Source organism: Thermobia domestica, chromosome 6 (assembly GCF_964235325.1).
Source record: "Thermobia domestica chromosome 6, izTheDome1.hap1.1, whole genome shotgun sequence".
Classification (NCBI taxonomy): domain Eukaryota; kingdom Metazoa; phylum Arthropoda; class Insecta; order Zygentoma; family Lepismatidae; genus Thermobia; species Thermobia domestica.
In genome coordinates this window covers 295344286-295368990 of record NC_137459.1, presented here as the reverse complement: position 1 = coordinate 295368990, position 24705 = coordinate 295344286, and the positions used below count along the sequence as shown (strand labels likewise).

General features: G+C 35.9%; 1 protein-coding gene across 5 annotated transcripts in view; it reads left to right on the top strand.

Moving 5' to 3' along the window:
- LOC145688524 (uncharacterized) overlaps positions 1 to 15305 on the top strand; it is a 562236-nt gene extending 546931 nt beyond the window's left edge. For 4 of the 5 annotated variants that reach the window (XM_081762888.1, XM_081762887.1, XM_081762886.1 and 1 more), the window contains exons 4-6: positions 2343 to 2519; positions 6584 to 6670; positions 13992 to 15305. In XM_081762888.1, coding sequence (XP_081619014.1) covers positions 2343 to 2519; positions 6584 to 6670; positions 13992 to 14036 — 309 coding nt within the window. In that variant the 3' untranslated portion in view covers positions 14037 to 15305. The remainder of the gene's footprint in view (positions 1 to 2342; positions 2520 to 6583; positions 6671 to 13991) is intronic. The other variant, XM_081762889.1, reaches the window with a different exon arrangement.
- Positions 15306 to 24705: the final 9400 nt, after the last annotated feature.

Below are 24705 nucleotides of genomic sequence, written 5' to 3'. Positions count from 1 at the left end.
ATTTAATAGTGTCTATAGGATACAAAACAAAAGCAAAAATCTCTAGACCTATACATATTAGTCTACAGAAAATACAACACACTATTGTCAGTAAGTTTCCAAATATATTTAATCAGTTTTCAGTGTGTGTCCCCTTAAATTTCTCTCCCACGGACAGTCTGTTTTTTTCCGCATACCACACTTCAATCTCGTTAAAAAAAAATCGGACCCTTGTGGTCCGATACATCATAGTATCATATTTAGATCATTCGCTTTTAATGCACTAATGGCATATTCAAATCCAATTAGAGTACAACGCCTGGTTAAAACCTCAAATAGTGAGTCGGGGTCCTCCTTTAGCCTGGATGTTTCATAAGGACATAAAGCCGCTGCTATTATTATTTCAGCAAAGAGAGAAAGAATTGATTGATCGATTGATTTATTTATGTTCTTATGCAACACCGATATTTGAGGGATGTTGTAACAGCCAAGGTGGGTAATGTTGCCATTACCGTCCCTTCCCAGAAAAACTAAATCTTTGAAAATCAGGAAAGAAAGTTTTACGTTCCCTTCTCTCTACTCAAACAAGTAGCCCCTCCGAGAAGAGTTTCCCGGGCCAGGTATGTGGTTTACAACGCCGCTTAACGCACGTAAAAATGTAAGCTACTGAAAGAGAATGGTATGCTAAAGTTCAACAAATAATAATAAGTCTTTAAAGGTTGCAGGAACATAACTCTACTTGATAAACAACACAAAAAAGAATTCCGATAGCATTAACAAATTTTATTATTATTTTAAAAATAATAAACGTAATATTGAATCTAACAACGAATTTGTAAAGTTCGTAAAAGTTTGTCCGATTTTGAAAAATATTTTCAACTACTAGTAGATTTAAACAATTTCGATTCATGCAAAAACCACAAGAAATTTATAATTACTGAAAAATTTATCAGGCACATGTTGCATGAAATAAAAGTCCAAGATGGCTCCTGCCTTATCACAAGACATATTCAGCATAAACCATATTTGAAATACACATATTTATATTATAGAAATTCAATACCAATATTTGAACTGATGGTTCAATTAGAATATTTATCAATTTTCTATCTACATGTTATTTTTTTATATATACTCACGGAAAAACCCAGAATAGATTTTAAATTCACAAAATAAAATATACTATACACAATATTAAATATGCTGTAACACATACCTCGCGAAGAGAACAAGTGACGGGCCCAATCACTTAATTTCAAAGCTACTTCATCGGAAGGATAAACAACCAATCAAATTTAAGTATATCAATCACATGACATTGACAAAAGACTAACCATAATACCAGATCACTCAAATTAAGAAAACACCAAACTCTATATCCCAAAAATATACTGTAGTGAAATACAGGGAGGAAAAAGGAAGGTGAATAAGTTACCAAAATAATAATAATAATAATAATAATAATAATAATAATAATAATAATAATATAGAAGGAAACAGTATAGAAGGAAACAGCGCTGTTTCTAATCTTAAATTAAATCCCTTTTGTATTCATTTTACTCTATAATACCAATGTAAAGATCACTAGGGCACATCTAGACCACCAAGTGCTCATCTAGAATTCTGAAAGAAGTTGAGAATTGAATTTTGCGTATTCAAGATCAATTTCCATAGGAAAGCCCTTCCTCACCACACTATTCTGCATCCGAGAAAGCTGGATCATAGAGCTACGCACCAAGTCTTGGCTGAAAAGGAGAAAAGAATGCTGTACTATTTTAGTAAACAGTGTGAAGGTATTCACAACTTATTTTCAGTGAAATATTAATATATACCGGTAAGTGTTTTCGGAATAATTGCCCAAGAATATTCAAATAAATGAAAGAAATGTTTAAATTAATATTTATTTTGTTAAAAAGTTTTTTTTTTTTTTTTTTTTTTTTTGGTCTTTCATGTTTACAATGAGCGTTGAAGTCTACTTAGTATAAGAAAAGCCAACGTATAAAATGCCGCGGTTGTATAACTTGCAACCGCGTCTTGCAAACAGAATCATTGTTTTCAAAGTTAGGGTGTATGTACCAGTATTTTCTTCTGGCGTTGGGAAAACTATTGTTAGTCTAAGCACCTCTAAAAGCCAGTGGAAACGTGTTAATGAAGTTACCTCAGCGTCTTTTACAAGCATGTCTCAACGTGTGACAAAAATAGAATATTCTACAGAAGAGGAATGGCGTAACAGGCGTGTTTTATTAAGTGCTCTCATGCAGGTTAAATTTGAAGGCAAAATCAAAGCTTCTACCCGTTTGTGTAGAAGAAACCCAAGTAATAAATGTAAATTCTTGAGGAATGATGTGATTTGCTCTTTACAGGCTAAGAATCCAGATGCCGAATGGCGTAGGCTTACAGATATTCGGCTAATCTTGTTTCAGCCGTGTCCTGATTGGCGTAACTTCTACATTGACCATATCTATTGCTTCAAGGATCTTCCATTTATGAATGATAGTGATCCTATGTGTGGCATTTTTAGCGAACCCAACTTTCATGATGTGAGTATATGTGTATGCTAATGAATTTGTAGAACTAAACTTTGATCTAAGTATCCCTTGAAGAGAAAATTGGAATATCTATACTAAACATTAAGTAAATAAACAAGTAGCCTTTTCACATTGTAAGGGCTATTTAAACTAGTAGTGTGTATTTCCGATAGATTGGGATCCTGATAGATTTCTGGAAGTAGAGAACATTCATCTTCATGTTTTTGTCCACCGTAGTACCTCCAACTTTCCTTCTTAAACGTATCCGTGACAAAAACGATTTCCTGTTAGAATGTTTTCCTACATTGACTGTAGAACTCAATATGTCTTGCCAGATGTGTCTCGGTGCGAAATTGCCCAAGTGATACACATTATGCATGAGATAATTGTAGGCCTCTCCAGTATGATAACCATATCAGGGTGTCTACTGGTCATGAAAGTCATGAAAGTCATGAAAAAGTCATATATTTTGCTTAGTGGTCATGAAAGCCATGAAAAAGTCCTTTATTTACCCAACTGGTCATGAAAATCTGAAATCTCAGAGTATATTTTTATACTTCATACTTTTATACCTCATACTGCATGTACTGAAACAGTTGTATCAGGTCAGTAATTGTGAGAATTTCCCCCACCAGTTAGTGCTGGCTAACTGGTACTTTACTGTCTTCCTTGCTGCTCCTCATTTCATCTTCTAGTCTCAGTAATATAGTAACAACTTTTTACTGTCCAACTTTCTGATCTGCTATTTCTTTACTTCTAAGAAATGTAAATTGTGTACTTTGGGCCTTTAGACTTATGCAAATAATATTATTCGTTTGAGTTTGCAGATTTTAAATTTGATGATCTATGTTTTTAAAACGAATTTCTTTTATAATTTGTTTTGTCTTTGGGCAGTTCTCTGAGTGCTTAATTTCAGACAAATTTCTGCTATATGGATAATTATACTCAGAATTAAAACTTCAAATACAGTATAGAGTGATTCACTGGTAAGAGCAGGCCCGTATTTAGGTAAGTGCTATTCTGTGCTCGAGCACAAGGCGGCAGAATTTTAGATTCTTTCTTTAAGATTCACAATAAATGATATTTAAGACTAGCAACCCGCATAGTTCCGATGCACCACTGATGGAGGGGTTTATTATTACTAATGGTAAATTTTTATCGCCATGGTCATGAAAATTTGAACAAAAAGGTCATGAAAAGTCATGAAAAAGTCATGAATTTACTTTCTGGTATTCCAGTAGACACCCTGCATATTCTATTTCGACATTCCGTCAAGTGTCTTTCATAGATCGCGGCATTTTCTTATATTCAGCAATGTGGCTGACACATACTTTCATCAAGAGGAGTCCAAGAACTCAGTCTTGTATCGTTTCAGGACACGCTTGATTTTCGTATGCATATCATAAATTTAAATATTTATTTTTCCATATCTTGTAAGGAGGCCGGGGGTTAAAACTCGGAACCTGCTTCCTTTTCGTACGTTACTGGTGACATCTAAGCAGACAATCTCATAACAATGAACTGCGCCAGATTTAATTTCTGGGTCATATCATGTTGGGGTGCTGAATTCTGTTAGAGTGCTAGTTGACGAATTTAACAACTATCTCAAGCGACACTTTCTCTGGTAATATCGAATGGGACTCTTCTGTTGTTGAATGTTCCTGCATGGGCCACGATATTTTTAGCTGTTGTCACCTTGATGCTTAAATATTTTACCGACACTGTTCTACTATTCAGTTCCCAGTAACGGTTTACTTTGGCAGCATTTGAGTAGAACCAACACAATTCTCCGGCATCTGCAGGCTAAGACAACACATTGATCGTTTCATGTTTCTGGCTCAGCTACAAAGATAAGAACGAGATTGCGAAATCGGTCGGATATCAGGGGTGCCGGCTTAGTTGTTAGAATGGTTTAGTATCCCCCCTTTAGGGGTCGCATTTCGAAACATCTTGTCTTTCTACAGCTTAAACTTCAAAGAAAACATTTGCACAAAGTTTCAAGATTGTACACTTAATATTTTCAAAGATTTGGTGAACAGCAAAAGAAATCACTCAAGCTCCTTTATCCACCCTTACAAGCCTCATTTCCGAAAAAAAAAAAAAAAAAAAAATGTCTAATTTACAGTTTAAACTGGAGAAATAAAATGTATACAAAATTTTAAGGTTGTGTGTCTAATAGTTTCGAGATCTTGCGAATGACAGAACATCATTCAAGCTCCGTTAATCCCCCTATATACTCTGGCGAGGCTAAGCTCAAATAAATTCCCTTATCTTAAAGCCTAAGGCACAAGGGAAACTTTTATACAAAATTTGAAGATTCTACGCCTAATAGTCTCGGATTTCTGGCAAGCGGTAAAATATCATTCAAACACCGTTATCTCCTCTTAAGGACCACATTTCGAAAAATCCCGTCTCATCTACAGCCAAAGGCCGTATGGAGGACATTTGTACAAAATTTCAAGATTCTACGCGTAATAGGTTCGGAGATCTGTTGATGAATGAATCAGTAGAATTGCTCATTAATAATAATAATAATAATAATAATAATAATAATTCACAAATCGATAACTATTAATAACAGCCTTACATGTCTAATTTTAATTTCGATTTCAAAAGTGAATGTGTTTCTTGATTTACTTGATCTACTCTATAATAGCTATAAGTATGTTGTTTTATAATTAATAGTATTAATTTGGGATCAGCACCAATATATTTTCATGGAAAGTAAGAAATGAGTTTTTGTTTCATTCTAAAACCCGATTATGATCTGTAATATTTAATATGTTATCTCCTCAAGTACAAAGATTTTACTTTGACGCGTTAAATACTTAAGGACTACCAAATGCATATATTAATTATATAACTAACCTTACAGCACCAGTTATTAATTCCAGAAAAATAATTTCGAGACCCGCTTCTGCTCTCACCCTGGTCGCTCAATGTACAAAGAACAGTACATTCACAGAACTTACATAAAACTTATCTATAATGCAAATTATGGTAAACTAATGGTAATGCAAATTATGGTATCCGAGTAGTTAGCTAAGTAACGAACACTTCTACCCTCATGTGTACCGGAAATATCACTAAAAGTTCAGTAAACGTAACCGAAACTAGAGCTGTCAATATATTACTTCACAGAATTGAGCCCATGTAGATTTTACCGCTTATAGTCCCATGACCAAAGGCTCCGCTATCACGTCCCTTGTGCATAGTAAGAACTGAAAAGTAAGTTAAAAATTGATGCAAATTAAACTGTTGAATGAAATCATTGATAATGCTTGTCAAGGCAGCCTTCATTCAAATTTAATTTTAGTTTCTTCATTCTTATATTTCTGAAATACATTCCTTTAATATGCGATGTGTTTTTCCTGATGTTTTTAACCCCTTAAATACTATGATTGGACATCCCTAGATGTTAGGATAGACGTGAAACCGCAGAATCCTATAGATCTATAGAGAGTCTTACGTCATATGTTCCTTGATCTTGGTGTCCATTCGCATTGACATATTCTCCCGCATTCACGCATTCTTAACGTTGTATATATAAATCTAGTCCTCAAAGTATTCGTCTACATTAATCGGAAATTTATTATTTGCTTGCAAACCACATTTCTGTATAACTTTATTTAAATCTGATAATTTTGGCCATGAAGGGATAGAAATCCATTCATCAAAATCACTTAAAACCTTATTATTGCATATCCTATGGTTATCCAAAGCTCGTTTTTTCTATATATTTTCTTAAGTGTCTCAAGGATATTCATTTTTTTTTCTTTTCCTTTTCTAATTCAAAAAACATTTTCTTTAAGTTCTCTTCCGGAGATACCGATGATGAGAGCAGGAGAGGATCTCAAAATTATTTCGCTAGAAAAAATACATTGGCACCATAAGCTTTGATATATCATTTAGTTAAGAAAAATGTGACTGATGGTTTCTGTATCCATCTGATACATATTTGGTACATGAGGAAAGATATAAGGTCTGTACTATAGAGCATTCATAAATATTTTATTCTAGTTTCAAAATATATTTAAATTAACATAAATCAGTCAACGTGTTGTTTCTCTTGACAGACTGAGTTATATTTGCTGATTGTGCGACGTCAGACCAAAGTAGCATTAAAATGGGAACCAAACACTTCTACCAAACTCAACCCTGCCGTAAGTATAGAGCAAAAATAACTTTTGCTCGTAATGTTTAGTTACTTCTGTATTATATTTATTTTGCACAATTATTTATTTTATAAAATAGAAATGACTATAAATACAGTTTTAATATGTGAGAAATGTTATTGGACAAAGGCAACTTTGTCACTACCATAAGGGTCAATTGCATTGTAATTCTCTCTTTCAATATAATACATTTAGAGTGGCATAGAACACCAGACTACTGCAACTTTCGTATAAAGTACATAGTGGCTAAAGTATGTCATGTTTGACTCGTTTATTGGTTTACAATCCAAATCCTAACTATATATAAAACTTCATGAGCTGACATAAATTATTGAGCAATTCTTGTAGGGCTATAATGATTAAGTTTGGCATGATTGTAGCTTTTTGGAGCTAACCGACAGGAAAATTACCAAAAGTGAATATTTTTAATTTTCAGGGGGTCTAAAGAGGGGATGAAAAATTTCCCAATGTTATTTAAATGGTCTTTTTTTTCGGACCTATAATCTCATGTTTTAGGTACTGAGAATTGGAATAAAAACTTGAAATTCGGTATGCTTGTACGTTTTCGTTAGTACTACCTAAGTAAATCAGTAAAAATAGAAAATTCCAACTTTAGAGTGGTTTTATGGGGAAGTGAAAAATCTTTCCCATGTTATTTATATGGGACGTCTTCTACACCGCAAACTGTTTAAGTACTTCCGGCAGGATTAAAATGAAATTTGGCATGATTGTAGCCTTCCAGGACTAACCGACAGGAAAATTACCAAAAGTGAATATTTTTAATTTTTAGGGTTCTAAAGGGGTATGAAGAAATTCCCTTGCTATTTAAATGGGCGTTTTCTTGGGATACAAAATCTTATCTTTTAGATAATTGAAATAGGAAAAGAAACGATAGAATTGTGGGTTCAAGGGGTGCGAGGCCGTAGGCAGAGCAAAGACAGTGTGTGGGGGCGAAGGCCCCGGATGAGCAGATTCAGGAAATATGAAGAGCAAGTTCACGAAATTCACTGTTGATGCAAAGGCCAACAGATAAGAAATGCGAGGCCGTAGGCCGAGCAGACTCGGGAGCCCCCCACCTAGCCAAAGGCTAGTCTATGTATATAAAATTGAAAATCACTATGTTTGTGACTCTAAATCTCCTGAACCGCGCGACCGATTTCGATCAAATTTGTTACATGGATGAGGTTCGAGGCTGGGCTGGTTTTAGGCTATTCACTTTGATGGTAGAACTGAGGGGCGGGGGAGGGGGAGAGGATATAAAAAGTAAATAAAACAACTCCTGAACCACTCGACCGATCTTGATCAAATTTTCAACATAGATGAGATTCAGGCCTAGGATCGCTTTTATGATTTAAATTTGAGGGAGCAGCGTAGGGGAGGAGAAGGGGGAGATATATAAAAATCAATTTATATAAGACTGAAAGTGACTATTTTGTAACTTAATAACTCTTAAACTATCCGACCGATCTCAATCAAATTTTCAAGATCCATGTGGTTCGAATCTCGAAATATTTTTGTAATTTCACTTTAACGGTAGATTCTAGGGGAGGGGGACGTATAAATAAAAACTAATATAACCTAGTAACTTTTTAATCACCCAACCAATCTCGATCAAATTTACAACATATATGAGGGTCGGGCCTTGGGTATTTTTAATTTTTTTATCGTTTCACTTTGACGAGCCAACCTAGGGGAGGGGGAGGGGGTGATAAATAAAAAAAATGACTGCCTTTGTGACCATCACTCTAGAACAACTCGACCGATCGCAATCAAATTTTCAACATACATAAGTTTAAGGGTAGGGATTACTTTAGGTTATTCATTTTGACGGTGCAACGTAGGAGTGGGGGACGGGGAGAAAAATTTAAAAATGATCAAAAATGACCGATATTAGTGTTGAATCTATAGTTTTCGGGATCGATGAGACAAACAGTGACACTTCTGATGCTGTTTCAATCCAAGTTCAGCCCTGATCGTTGGGAGGGGGGGGTACAACGTAGGGGAAGGATAAAACTTTAAAAATGATCGAAAATGATTAATATTATAGTCCGCGTCACCCGAACTGGCGTGTGGCATCAGCCAATAAGCTCGCAATGCGTTGTTACTAAACCTTCAGGCAGGAATCTAATCATTCATAATTGTCCACAAATATGAACAAAATCAATTATGAATGATTGGATTCCTCTCTGAAGGCTTAGTAACAGCACACTGCGAGCTTATTTTCTAATGCCACACGCCAATTCGGACGACGCGGACCATAGTGTCGAATCCATAGTTTTAGAAATAGCTGAGGTTAACAGTGACAATTCTGATGGCGTGTGCCGCAGCACGGAAGAGGGGAAAAGGGAGCTCTATATATAATAATGATCGAAAATGACCAATATTAGTGTCGAAACCATGGTTTTCATGATCGCCGAGATGATCAATGATCTTTCGGATGCCGTTTAAATCGATGCCATTGAAAACGAAAACAGCATATTTCACGGGTACTAAACACATGAGATACGGAGTTGCGCATTTGAATTTTCATTTCAACCAAGCGAAGCGGGTAATATATGCTAGTTACAACGTACAAATTTCTTTATTCATTTTATTTTTTTATGATTTTAATGTTTTAAATACAGGTCACGTTCAAAATAAATCGATTTTTTTTTAGGTGATAACTAAGATTAAATGGGTTGCTTACAGTATAGTTTAGTCTAAGTTAAAAAAAAGTTTGATTTACTTTTAAACAGTGAAATTTTATTATCTCGAGGTGAACTTTGTAGTGTGGAAACATCAAGAGTATGTGTAATTCTGTTTCTCCAACTTAATCCACCCGCTTTTGTCATTTATTTTTATAACTTAGGCGTTTCTTAAAATTTTAAAAATTAAACTTGTTAGAAAGTGACTTTTATATTGTATAAATAGACTATTGTTACATATCTGACAGATAATTTTTCTTCAAGTAAGTATAATTGTCCGTTTTCTAGGGTGTTTAACATTCTTTGAAAAATATTTTAAATCCCATGAGCTTCTGTACTTCATATGTAGTTTAAAGGCATATATGATCCTTACATATATGGTTGTGTGTGGTACTTTTTCGTGTATTTTTGTATTTACGTATTAGAATCTAACTCTCACAGTGGTGCCGCGGTGGTTAGTGGTAGAGCGTTCACCTCTGGTGCATGGGGTCCCTGGTTCGATCCCAGCTCGCGAGAAGTAAACTTTGTGGTGGACAAACACCGTGTGCGTGAGTTTCCTCGGGATTCTCCCGTTTCCTCTCACTTTCTTAATTCCACCATTTCATTCATTTCTCATATTCACCGTCTCCTTTAGCCTACCGGCATATTCGTGAGACAGAAAACACAAAGATTTCATTTCATTTCATTTTGTGGGGGCGCGGTGGCTCAGTGGTAGAGCGTTCACCTCCGGTGCTTGGGGTCCCTGGTTCGATCCCAGCTCGCGCCGTGTGGACTTTGTGGTGGACAAACGCCGTGCTCGTGGGTTTTCTCGGGGTTTCCCGTTTCCTCCCACTTTCTTCATTTCACCATTTCATTCATTTCTCATAATCACCGTCTCCTTTAGCCCAATCGGCATAAGCGCGGGACGTAAAACTCAAGGATTTCATTTCATTTTTCATTTCATTTTGTAACTCTCACAGTTCCTGTACACGGTTCATTACATTTTGAAAAGTTTTCCATCAATAGCGTGATGCATAAAATAAATTTATATTCATTCGAAACTCTCAAGAACATCCAGAGTGACAAGTCTAACAGTGGTCCACTTTGTTTGGAAATCGTCACGTTGTTTCTAAAAGGTGCTTAATAGTCTCGATCTACTGGTTCAGTGTGTTTTCTTTTCTTTTTTCTTTCTTTTTTTTTTAATGTTGCAGAAATTAAAGAATAGTTTTAAAATTTCTCCGCGTAATTTTGTAGTAAATACTCAAAGTAGTGAATGATTTCAGATGGCGATCATTCTTGCTCAGTTTGTCACCTAAGTCTATAATGTAATAATTTATTTCAACATGTATTTCTTGACAATTCAAATAGAGGATATATCGACAAACCAAACGATTTATCTGAGTAGAAAATAATTATATAGAAAAATCGTGGTTTTTCTTTTAATTTCTGTAATATTTGAAATATGTGATAAAATAAAAGCGATATTGGGATCAACTTTAACTTATACTCACACAAGAAACATTGTATAGTATACATACAAGTAAAACTAACCTTCCCTTTGAAGTTCATGATACAAGGGTAATATTACAAGCAGATTAGTTCTTTTTGTATTCCCTTGTGGCAAGGGCAAGATACCTAACTCCTTGTAATAGAGCCAATATTGGACTCAATTAACAATTTGCTTTTTAGTGCTAAGGCCATTATAAAAGTTTTACTGCTGATAAAAAATGTTGGTTAGGTTTGTAACTGCACTGAAATGGGATAGACCGGGACTCCTTGAGAATCAAGGAGTGGGTCATTTTCCTTATCTACTGTTCTGGAGGGCACATGCTTCCGAAAAGCCTTTCTATCATTCTAGAAATCGCACATTTACGGAAGCCACTATTACTAACACCTAAACATGTTTCTTCTGAGATCAAGAAAATGGAGTACGGTAAAAGATTCGCGACTGGTGCCGATCTAAAAACATGGACCACTGATGCGACTTCTCCCTCTAGGGCCTCAAATGAACTTCTGGTTTTATATGTCCATGCTGTTAATTTGGGATACATTGAAACGTAGTGAGCGTGTACATAATCTGAATAATACACTCGAACTAAACACCATTGATATACAACTTATGTATTATTTGGAACAAGTTTATAACTTACCGTACTTTTATTTTTAATTTTTTAATAATCCTTGCACTTTGATTCTTTAAGCTTTCCCCTGAAGAGCCTTGATCGTGTACAAGGCCTACTTAAGCAGGGGATTAAGGGTTTGCAGCCTTCGGCCTCCAAATCTGTAGATCCCTCCTCCGAATTTAAAACTTGCTTTAAACATTCAGCTGAAAATAAAAGCAATCGAGTACTTAGAATCTACTTTATTCACTTTTGCAGTTATACAGATCATTATCGTTTTAATGGAAACACCTAAATAAAAGTGCAACTTACCAAATTAGTATAGTGTTGGACGATCTCTCGTCTTCAGAATGCCTTTGATGCGAAGTGGAATAGAGTTGTAGAGATTGTGAATGGTAGTAAGTGGACTAGTACACCATTCCGCATGCAGTGCATCACTCAGTTCCGTGAGAGAGGATAAAGGCGGAAATCTGCGCCGAATTCATGTATCCAAAAAGGAACAAAGATGTTCAATTAATTATGTTGAGGTCCTAGGTTTGGGTTACCATGGGAGGTGTTCGACTTCATCCCGATGCTCGCCAAACACAGCGTCTGCTGTGTGAATGGGCGCATTATTGTCCTCGAATAAGGCGTCATTTCCTGGAAACAACGTCTAAACTGTAGGGTGCACATGGTCCCCTAAAATGGCGACATAACGAGCAGCGACGTGACCGGTAAGTGTCAGCATAGTACCCCTGAAAACAAGGATATCGCATCCCACAACACCACAGAGCCGCCACCGTGTTTCACGGTTAGGTGGAAACATTGTGAATCATACGCTTCGTTGGCCACACACAAACACGGCCTCTGGCTTGCAGTAAGGTGAACACTGACCAACCCGACCATGTCACACGTTTTCAGTAATCAACGGTTCATGTTTCATGTTAGCGGCACCATTTATATTGTTTGGTTTGATTTGGATTACGCTAATCATATAGCCCGAGGGAGTTCTAGTGGCTCCTTGAGGATCACAATAAACAGGGCACCGCGAGAATGCAATTTCCATCCTTTGTATACCATAACATAAATTATCTAAAAAAATAATAATTGTGGCGAGTTTTGTGCATCCCACTTAAATTTGCATGTCTTGGTTGCCTCTGTATAGTACTAGATATGCTTTGATGCATGTAGTCCTGGATTCGATTTTAGGTGATAGTGTACTGAATAAATGTTTCGTATCATCCCTTTTACCCTATATGGTACAATCTTTTATAGCCTTATCGTCTTTAGTAGCCCTATGTCCTACTATGGAGACGCTTCCTAGCTCTAGGTATTATTGTTTGATATTTAGATACTAGAAGTTGATTTTTCTGACGATAGACAATATATCTGTAGTAAATCTAAGAAAATATAGTAGACTTGAGAAAGTAATAAATTCAATGAACTGAAAGTTAATTAATTACGCCCAAGATTATAATGATTTCCAAATAACTAGCTGTAATGACTTCTCTATGACTGGCTGGCTAATTATTAAAATCTGTAAGTGGAGCAACAAAATGGAAGACTAAAAAAATATTGGTAAACAACTTTTATTTTACACCCTTATGGAAATTTAATTAACCAAACATAATATTTTATAATTAGAATTTCGGCATTATCTGCTTCAATTTTTAAACCATTAATGTAAAACTGACACGTTTCTTGAAATATAAGCAAGAAGATGTATTTTCATGAAATTGGAGAAGATATGCAATTTGTAATTTCTTTGTGTAAGTTCCATAGGTTATAGATGCAATAAAAATATGAAAAAAAAAATGCGTTTTTGTTGCATAAAGAAGCCTTTACTGAATAGAATTTAACACCAAAGATGGAAGTGAAACAGAATAATGTAAGTTCTTAAATTGCTATTTTACTAATAAAAACTTGTTGCTTGTGATTTCTAAAACGATCACATTCAATAATATCATGATCATTATTATTAATAATGTGATTCTTTCTTTTTTTGTTTCAAATTAAGTGCAAAACAACAAGTAACTTTCTGTATTGGTTACAATGAAAGATACCCTTGTTACGGAATAAAAATTAGGAGAGAAAATAATAAAAACGCAAAGAAAGTGAAACGAATAGGCTTATCGGAGAAAAGAATGTCGTAACACCTTATCGTATGTGGTTGCTGAAGTACTTATGGAACGAGGAATTCTAACAGCCATATAGTATGCAAGGTTTTATTGCACCTTATTCTCCAGAGTTTTTCTTTGACTTTCTTTTTCTATATTTTATACTCCGTGATCATGACCAATGTTCAGGGGAGATTCAAAAGCTTGATGGTGTAAGACTTATTAAGGAATTAAAGGTAAATTTAGATGGTTGTTAAAATTTCTGAGCGTGTCCTCATTCCAATCGGAATTCAAAAAGCTCCACGATTCTTTCTTGAACTCATTTTATTGCTAATTTAATGTTTGAGCCAAATATCGTTGAGACAAGTATTTTAAAAATTTTTTGCGATGCTTGTTTCAACAAAAACCTGTTTTTATTTTTATCTTTCAGGAAGCATGTTGTGGATATGAAATACCCTCACTTCCCGTTACGTAAAAAGGAAACTGAAGTTTAGACAGCAGTAAATTATTCTCAGACGTCGATACCAACCGTTACGTGTATAGTGTTGGAAAAATAAAGAAACTTTTCTCACGTGACTTTTCACATTCATGAGTGCAAATTGTATGTTTGAAACGCCAATTTTCTATAAAAGCAATTCATTTTTATACATCACTTTACATGACATTTTGTTTTGTTAACAACTTTGTATATACGTTTTTAAGATGTAAATTGTACTTATGAAGACCAAAATCAACACCTTTAATACCATCAGTTTCTACAATAAAAGACATGAATAATTCATTGTACGTAAACTATGAATATCTTAGTTTTCACACTAAATATTTGCATTTTTTAATATATACAGTGAAAACTGTCAACTTGGCCACCTCTCTAAGTTGGCCACCTGCTGATCTTGGCCTAGTTCGTCTTGAACCTGCATTTTCACATAAGACATTCGTTACTTATTACTCTATAAGTTGGCCACCTGTCTATCTTGGAAGTTGGCCACACTGAAGCAATGTTTATCCTATGATGATAATGATAAATTTACCTGCGTATCTTGGCCACGTAAAATATCATTTTGTTATTTTTCTTAACTCTTTCGAATTCCCATATGAGAGGCAGATGTTCTGTATTTGTAACTGGAGAAAAAAACTAGAAGTGTTTCCCTCGGAGCAAAAAATGTTTTGAGAAACAAGGATTCCCGCGATTTGCTTTTGGAGGGCAATGGCCAGAAGACTACCCTGATAAAGGGGTGGCGAAGGAAGGTGTGAATAAGAAAAAGCACGTACAGGAATTCAGGAAATGTACGTATTTGTTTACCCTGTCTGTTTTGGTAAAACCATTAGCTATCTCAGCTCCTCTCATCAGTGGGGAGCATTACTAATTCCGGAAAATTCTCAAGGTTAAAACTAACCATCTCAATTGTCAACTATTGGCACCTTCGGCTTGTCAAAAAGATAGCGGAATTTTTGAGATATGAATTCCCTCAAGATCTTCTCAAAACATTTTTTGCTCCGAGGGAAACACTTCTAGCTCATTAACAAGAGGTAGTTAACTACAATATTAGAACGTGCATATCTGCCAAAAAGAATAAAATAAATACGTCTAGGATGAACCACCATTCAGTAACGACTGAAAAGAAGTCATAAATTGCATATGAATTTCTCAATTTATAAGTTAGCTTTTCTTGTTTTCAATCTGAATAACTCAGTGTGTTATAATATCAATTTCAATAAACTGCGTGCATACGCTTCTATTTCATGGTTGTTTGTGTTATTGTGTTTTCAATCCGAATAATCCAATGTACCAGACTAGTTTTCAGGAAGAGAAAGGTATGCACATATATTAAACATACTATAGTAATATTTTCAAGTACTGTATATTTTTATGATTACTCTATATACATTATTTATAAGTAGCTGTCGTGCCACTGCTTATTAAAATTTTACAATCAATACTAGAAATCCTATTCTAAAAATATACAAATCACACTTATTTTCTGTAAGTTGGCCACTTTTCGATGGAACCGATGGTGGCCAACATAGAAAGGTTTCACTATATATTACATTGTGACCATGTCTAGGTATTTAAGCAATGCGAGAGATGTGTTAAATTGTAGAGAGTGTTCTGCGAGACAGATAGGTGATTTGGTTTTGGAGTAATAATTTCAATGCGTTTACATTTTATTTTTATTTTTGTTTTGAAGTAATAATTTAAAGACAAGAAATGTTATAGTTTTCAAAACTAAGCACGACACTGGTGGAAACGCATTTTAAGAACATACAGTGCCATTAACAAATCTGGACCAAAGTTGATACAAGGTGGTAGTGTTCGTGGGATATCCCTAACATGTACAGGCTGTTAAAAAAAAAAAAAAAAAAAAAATATGCTCACTCTGATATTTTCGGATAGATAGCTATATATCTGGGCATCGCTAGGCAATGGTCGTTGCGGGTGTCGCTGAGGGGCTCCACCATCTTATCTAACACACCCCTGATAGGGTCCGGATACCTGGAAGATTACAGTAGAAGGCATATATCAAGTAGAGCACATTAGATTGACTTGGCGGCTGGAGGGGCTAGGTTTCTTGCTGCAAGAGCGTATTATTTGTGTTCTTAAGTCTTACCTCGCATGGTTCTGCCCTTTAGACTAAATGAAACGATGAGAAATGAATAACAACAATGAAACGAATTGTAAGAGCACAATATATAACACTAATATCCTAAGCGGGATTAGAACCCTCGAAAGATAGATCTTGAAATCACAAGCCTAACTAATGTCTTAGCTGCAGCATGCCAGCCGGGTGCTGGAAGATGGTGTCGCGTAAAGTGTCCAGATAACTGTCTGAGGACAGGATTGACAATCTCTAGAATGTACGATACATTAGTCATAATCCTTTAAAAACCAGAGACGAGTGGAATTAGCGTATTGCTCTCATACCAGAATGCCCGATGTAGGTCCTGTATGGTGAGTGAGAACACACTGGATTTTCCCGCTCTGCTGCACTTCTACGGACACGAACACTGCTATCATTCATCATTGAATACCACTGCCTTCCATTCGCCGCGCGCCAGTTCAGTTTCTTCCATCACTACCGAAGACATTCTTGGTGATGATCATGTGTCAAGGAAACGTAGACCGCTTCCAAAAATTATTGCCCGTGGTCGGTGATTGTTTAGTGATCGTGCTCTTATATGGTGGGCAAGGTGGCTCTGGTTGCACTGGCGGTCACCATTCTGCGATATAGAGTGGCCCGAAGATCTTTTTGTCCATGCGCTTCGTGGTATCGGAGTGGCACTGAGGTGCATGTCTGCTGTTGGATCCCTCTGTCTCTTGTCGTGTACAACATCGATGGACCATGACATATCACGACCCACCCAAACAGCAGTTCTGAAAATCAACCACCCGGCCACTCAAAACCACTCATTATACAGTCAAAATTTAAGTCGTTTTATTGCAAAATAGACGTTCATTTGCGTTGTTCTGTCATTTCACAGGCAACTACACTTGTGTTTTGTCAGGCGTCCTTCAAACTATTAGCAGTCTAGCTTGTACAGATACTACAGTCAGTCTATCCTCTGTAAACTCATATTATGTGGTTTGAATTTCGTTCGAATCAGATGATGTATACGGAATGTCCTTAAATGCGTCCTCACTAGTGAATTTTGTAACATATTAATTTTCTTTTATTAAAAAATGTTCAGAAACAGAATATTCTAATTACAGTAGACTCTCGAGTATTCGGCTCGTGACCATCCGGCCTAGTTTTATTTTATCGTAATTAAATGAGGAAGGCAAGGCGTTGCATTGGCAACACTGCCAAGGCATTGGAAGCGGGCATCTGCTACGATCCTCCTACGTGTCGTGTGCAAAATACAAGTTGCGACAGGAAAAGAGCAGCGTTCTGCTCCTTGTTCATTGTTTTGTCAGTGTGCAACGAACCTCAATACAGTATGCTTGCCGCTGTTCCTGATTATAACTGTACAGTACTGTATTCGTAAATTGTTCTTGGATTATGCCTAATGTTTTTTAAGTGTACTACAGTGAAGATTTTAAAATGGGTAATAAACGAAAAAGAAAAAAAAATGTAGTGACTATGGAGGGGAAATTACGCCAAGAAATGAGTTCATAGAACTCTGGCCTATTCGGCCTGCCCTTCTGCTACATTAGGCCGAACTCTCGGGAGTCTATTGTATTCTTCGATGTCGGTTACTGGGTTAGGAGTTTCATACTATTTTCAATTGTCATAGTTGTGTTGTCGTTTAATTCTTCACTGCTAATCTGTTGGATATTCTGTACGGTTATCTGAGATCCATAGTGGTCATAATAAATACTAAAATTGTTTTAAACAGCAGCGCTACTTTGGATCGTCAGATCACAGTCTGCAATCAAACTGGAAGGAAAACAGTTCTTTGTGTTAAAATTGTACCTTTATTCTACTTGGACTAAAACTATAAGTACGGATTATATAATTAAGTCTGGAGTACTAACTAGTAAGACACCTGTATATCGAGTTGCAAATATTGTCTTTGTTTCTTTTAATTTTTTAAATGAATATTATGAACATAAAATAATAAATTTAACATAAATAACATGTACCTGAAAGACAAGAGAGAAAAATTAATAGTCATGACTCTTAAGTACTAGTTATACAATGCTCAAAAAGTCTACACTTTGATGTGCTTGATCTCGGATTCGATTGCTTGTAAAGTGATGCAGACTTCATCAGTTTAAAGATCATATCCATAGGACATAATGCCTTGTTCACCTATTCCTTCTTACTTATTTAGCACTCATCTTTTCATTCTTCGATTGATATTTTGCAAAGAAAATCAATGCAAGAATTATACTATGTCGTAGGCAGGTTCAGTTAATTTTGCAGTGTATAATCCTTTTGATCCCCCGAATCCAAAATATTGTGTGATAGATGGCGCTTTTAGATTTTTCACAGATTTTGGGAATTTTTTGATTGATCTTTCCTAAATTGTGCAAGTCGTCTGAAATTCTGCCTGAACTTCTGAAAGTTAACCCTTTATATTAGATAATCCCACGTCTCTAAAGGATTCAATTCGTTTCACAGGACGAAGGCTTACATCGTTGATGATCTGAAAATCACCTATTGTACTTAGGCAGAGTCACATGTAGCTAAAGAATTTAGAATTAAGAAATTAAAACACCAAATATTTCTGGACAATGAGATATCACTAACTGAAAATCGAGTGAGTTAGCGAATGAAATGAAAGAGTTGCGGTTACAATCTCTTATTGTCACGAATTGAAATATTTATATTAATGAAACAATTGGTTTACCAAGGAATTGTCACATAAAGAAAACTAATATAATAGATACCGTTTAAGTAATAATGTTAGCATTCGACTTTTAAACAGTTAACACTGTTGAGTTTGACGCCTAACATAGTATGTAAGTCTAACTGCATAACAGACACTTGATTTACGAACTTAACACTAGTAATCAATGTGCTGAATGGTAAAAATAGCCTAAACATTTAACTACGCAAATTTGCCTTTCACTTTAGAGACTTCCAAGAATCGTGTGGTATACAAATAGCTAGTTTATTGCTATTGAATGTCAACTCCACTTATTGTAGATAGTGGTAATTGATTAGGCAGTGGTAATTTTTACGATACTTGTAGTTTATATCCATATGGTTAATTCTCAGAGACTTCTCCATTGTCACTCCGAAGCACTGAGACTCGATGCTTGAAGATTGAGCGGAGGATGATTTTCTGGGTAAAAACCTGGTATTTTGTCTTTTTATATGACTTATCTCAATTTATCTTCTAATTACCTAGAAGACCAAGTTTAAGTCCATATTTTAACTATATTTTAAAGTTTGCCAATTTTAAGTCCAAATAACCATTTAGGAAAGTCCAAATGACCTTTTCTGAAAAATATTGTCATTATCCTGATGACGTAGAAAGTCCTAATTACCACAAGGGTATTTTGCTACAATTTATCATTGTTTCATCAACTAAGAAACATTATCAGCGCAGATGCTGTTTTAACTATTCACAAACACCTTCGTGTCAACATTGAAAATTTTTTTACTAGTATACCTTCTGCTTCCAACAATTTAACAAAGTAAGATTTGAAGCTTTCCTGGCGGCGTATATGATAAAGTTCTTCTCGGGCAATCAGCCAGGTGAAAACTGGTATTTTCACCTGGCTGATTGCCCGAGAAGAACTTTATCAATTTAACAAAGATTGGAAGTTTTCTCCTTATAATCACAAAACTAATGCTATGCATGCCCTGCTTTCTACCAAAATTAAAATGTTATAAAAAATCTCAGTTTCGCTTCACCAACAGAATTCAGATTTTTTTTTTTTTTCCATTTGTATTCCGTGTTCCCATTGCGTAACTCCCACTGACTTAAAAAAAAAAAAAAAATCCCAAATATAACCTCTAGTGTATGTCATCAGTTTCTTTTTCATTCATTGTTCGTGTCAACACTTATTACACTAAGAAACACTGACCACTGTTAAAACACTGTAATGTGGGGTGAACATAAGGTTTTAATACTTGAATGACTGGAATTTCACCTGAAACACTGGAAGATTAAAAGCGAGATCCTCACCGTGACCATCGATGAACGAAGAATATCTCTACCCATCCAACAAAAATCGAAGTGCAGACCTAATGAAATGGAAAATTAAGTGATCTGGAACTAACTAAGCCTCTGAAAATGCATTCCTGCAAAAACATGCTGGCTGAGAGCTGCGCGTAACGTTAGACAACATATGATGGTTCCTGAAAATGATTTCGTCGTGATGCGAACTCGGAACACTTGTGATGGATGATGAACAGTTACGCTTATGGTTAATCATCTTGTGTTCACCGTTGACTGGCAGCTGAGGCTGAATGTTGTCCTGAATGAATGGTTTTAGTATGTCAACCAAAAACTCTTAATGAAGAACAGCTTGGCTTCTTAGTGCCCGTCTAGTGGACTAGAATCGAGTTAAGGCTATGATGAAATATTGTTCAAGTTCTGGATTTGAACTCTGGATCTTGTTGATGTTTGGAGAGCTGTGGTGGTTGAATATTGTAGCTACAACTGAAGCTGTGAGCTGGTGTGCTGAGTAGCAACCTGTGTTGTTGCAGAATGAAAGTAATGATGTATCTTTGGTGAAACAGGAACATAAGAAGAAGCTGGATGCTGTAATGGTGATCCTGGAACAGCAGAAACAGAGGATTGGCATGACTGCAAGGACTAGGCGATCTTTTTGTGTTGCTGGCTCTGGAAATGGATGGCAGCATCTCGGATGAGGCTGGCTCAGAAAAGTGAGCGTCTTAATGGCTGGCTAGATCTTGATGAGACAGGCGCTGGATATCAACGGGAGCTAACCAGTATCTCGTGGAAAAGTCAACTCTAAGAAGTTCTTCAACGTAACCCGCGCATTCTGGTATTGGGTGCGGCGCGTCGAACGCCGCTGGCATCAGAAGACGGGACAGTATTTTGAATTCGTACAGGCTCCAGCTAATTGAGCTATATTTCATATATGAAAAGTGTAGTGGCTCAATGCTGTACGAGGGTTGTGCACGAAGGTAGGAGTTGCTGAAAAAATAAGACGTCTGGGTAGAAGGGATAAAAAGCATAAACAGACTATCGACGACAGGCTGGGATGCCTGAGATCATCCAAATGAAAGTAAAATGGAGGCTGGTAACGTGTCTTTGTCGGCGTCCTTGGTGCTAGTGGACATTAAGCTGATTGGCTGATGTTCCAGGTGGACCAAAGAAAGCTGCTCTTTTATTTGGGAGAAAAGGAATTGTACTTTATAACCTAATAAAAATTTTAATCTTTCCCTTTTTCCTACATCCTGCGTAATTTCCCATTGTCTTAAAAAAAGGAAAAAAAGAAAGAAAGAAAAAATAAACTAAGTATTTCAGTCGTATTCAGCACATTCTATCGTACATACAATCTCTCTACCTATTAATCAATTGCCACCATAAAAACTCAACAAAAATGTGTTCAACATACTACGCTATGAAACATTGGTTTGAGTTTCGCCACAAGTAACCTAATTGAGTCCACCAAGGGGATAAATCCATAAGGTTGCCAGTGATGTGTATTAGTACAACTAGTACTATAAGCAGCGTTAAATTTATAATATGAGTGTTCCTTTCTATCCATATCAATCCTCAACCATTGGATACTATGTTGTATAGCGCAGACTGGTATGGAGATCTGTAAAGGATTCCTTAGGGTAATTAAATCCACAGATTCTGCAAGAATGTTATTACACAATACGGGTTGTCATAATATATCCTTCTGCAAGTAGTTCTTCCCATCTAGACAAACCTCAGAGTACTAAAGACCAGAAAAATGTTTCACACTAGCCAGTATGGATCAGCAGTTCGACGCTATTCAGCTGGACTTGTCAACTGACAACATTGGCTACTCCGATACTTCCTTCTTCAACAATCAATTCCAGCCCAGGCGGAAGCGTCAAAGAATATAAGAGATAATGCTCTTCACCCTTAGAACAAGAGCATGCACTCTCTCTACAGGACATCCAGATGCAACAACCAGGAGATAGCAGTGATCCACGATCATATATATATATATATATCCAGACACAACTAGGTAGTTTTTTGAATCCATATAAACAAAATGTGCCTCAGATAACTGAAACTTCACTACCTAGAGAACAGAGAAACATGTGAACAAACACAAGTATGATGTGTCTAATGTTAATGGAATACTAATTACATACACACACACACAAATAATAATAATAATAATAATAATAAAATAAAGTGACAATCGTTACGTAGGTTTTGCTTAGTTTTTATGTATAAAAGAGCCAGGATTGAAAAAAAAAAAAAAAAAAAAAAATAAGCATCCTTCTCTTGGACGTTGTCTCCCACATAATGACGTTTACAGCCGTAGAAAGAAAACTGATCAGTGTAGTAGTCATACTGAACATTAGGTTGCAAAGATCTCTGAAGAGAGATTCATTTCATACTATCATGTCATTTTTACCTTATGTATGTAAAACTTAGTTATAGTTGAATCTGCATTTTCCTCATTATTTCTCGTGTATTTAAATTATCGTCACCATTGCCATAGAAACAATTAGTCTATGATGAAGGATACATATAAGCCTTGCGTATTTTAGTTAGCTTTGTAATGAATGAGACAATGAATCAGGGTTGAAAAGAGATTCTGGTTCTTTTACTGGACTTGCGTAGGGAATAGATAAGAACTGCCTTCAAGAAATCTACAATGAACTTTGACAGGCAGGATAATTGACTCTTTTAAATTATAAGGGTTCTCTTTTATTAAAGTGGGTTTGCACTCACGGCATGTAAGTTATCTCCTGCAGCCAACATTGATTCTTATCCTACGGTTGGAGAAAACTATGATGGATCTCACAGTGATAAACTTAACAAAACGTGAACTAAAGAGATCGTCCATTGCGTGAAACACTTCGTCAGGTCTTCGGAACTATTATTCCCGCATATGGTTAACAAATGGAACAAACTGTAAATGGAGGGTGCAATGTTCAGGGTATAATGGAGGTTGCATTAGCATTTCTGAACCAATTTCGATAACAGTGTCAGTAACCTTATCAATTTGTAGCTTCGCGTTGTCCTGAAGGAGGATAACACCTCTACGATTCACATACACTAACTAGCCACACGGCTTTTAATTTTTTACGTACATGTTTCAGTCGACGATTGCTGAGTACACACAGTTGCATCGTCTGGTGAGGTGACATCAGTTTGCAATGCGTGGTGACCTGAGCACTCCATCAAACATAGAGCATAACCTTTTGTTCGTGTGGCGGTGATCTTGATTGTTTTGGGGTTTATTCGTGTTACAAATGCTAACCAATGAGGACGTCCCTCGTAAAGATCCCACTTGTCATCGCAGGTGAGAAACGGATCATTCTTCTGGTTAGACAAAGAAGCACAGGTATTTGCTTGTATCACTCTGAGCCGCAGTCAACTATATGACACCCATCATCAAACTTTTTACCAGTACCCAAGCTAGTGAACGTGTTGGCGAATGGTTTCTGCACTGCAAAATTTGTGTTATTATAATTAATATATAACAAATTTCCTATTTAATGTTTGTACATTAATTTGTGAAGGTTCTAGAATCTAAGAAAGATGTTTATTAAAAAAAAAAGTTCATATCATTATTTTAGTAAAAAATATTTATTTGAAATGCTGTATTTTTGTAATGTGGTTATATAAAGATGCTGTTTTAAAAATATGTGTTTCATATTCTTCCACTTGTTTGTACATTTTTGTGTGTATAATTTCCACATTCAACTTAAATATTATGTAAATTAGATTCTTAAAATATATATTTCCATACAATGTCATCTAAAATTATCTATAATTAAAATATATAAAACAACTGTAATTATTCACTATTATGGTTCTTGCCTAAAATATTTTGCGTAACATTCTATTTATCTATCGGATAACAGTAGCATCTTATTGTGTTTTACTGCTTTATTAAATACTAGCTGAAATAAACATTGTGCGCATGGATCAGATAAAATATCTATGTAAACAAACTGAACAACGAAAAGAAAAGAAATATCGGTCATTTTCTACTACTTTTACGTATCCCGGTAAACGGCCCCTGAGACCCCTGATTCGAATTTAAAAAAAAAAAAAACTGGTCCCAGCTGATGGGGCTGTATTTGGAAGTCAATGCCTGTGGAAGTACCACCATTCATATCAGCAACTGCGAAAACTATGGTTTTGACACTAATATTGGTCATTTTGATTAATTTTACATGCCTCGGTATCCCCCGCCCCCGTTGACCTCCCGCCCGCAGTCGAATTGACCGCGAAAACTATGAATTTGACACTAATATATGTCATTTTGGATTATTTTTACATGTCCAGGTAAACGACACCCACCTGGTTCGAATTCTTTAAAAAAAAAAAAAAAAAAAAAAAAAGATTCGTCTTGGTCTGGGGCCTGGACTAAGGTACCCGTGACCAAAATTTCGTAACTCTCGGTCCACTCGTGATGTCCCCAGGTCGCACAGACAGACACACAAACAAACTCCTTATTTTATTTATATTAGATTCATTTATGAAGGACGGGACAAGAACGATGTCTGACAACTGTAAACTTCCGGTAGAATTTCAACCCATAATGTCGCACACTACAA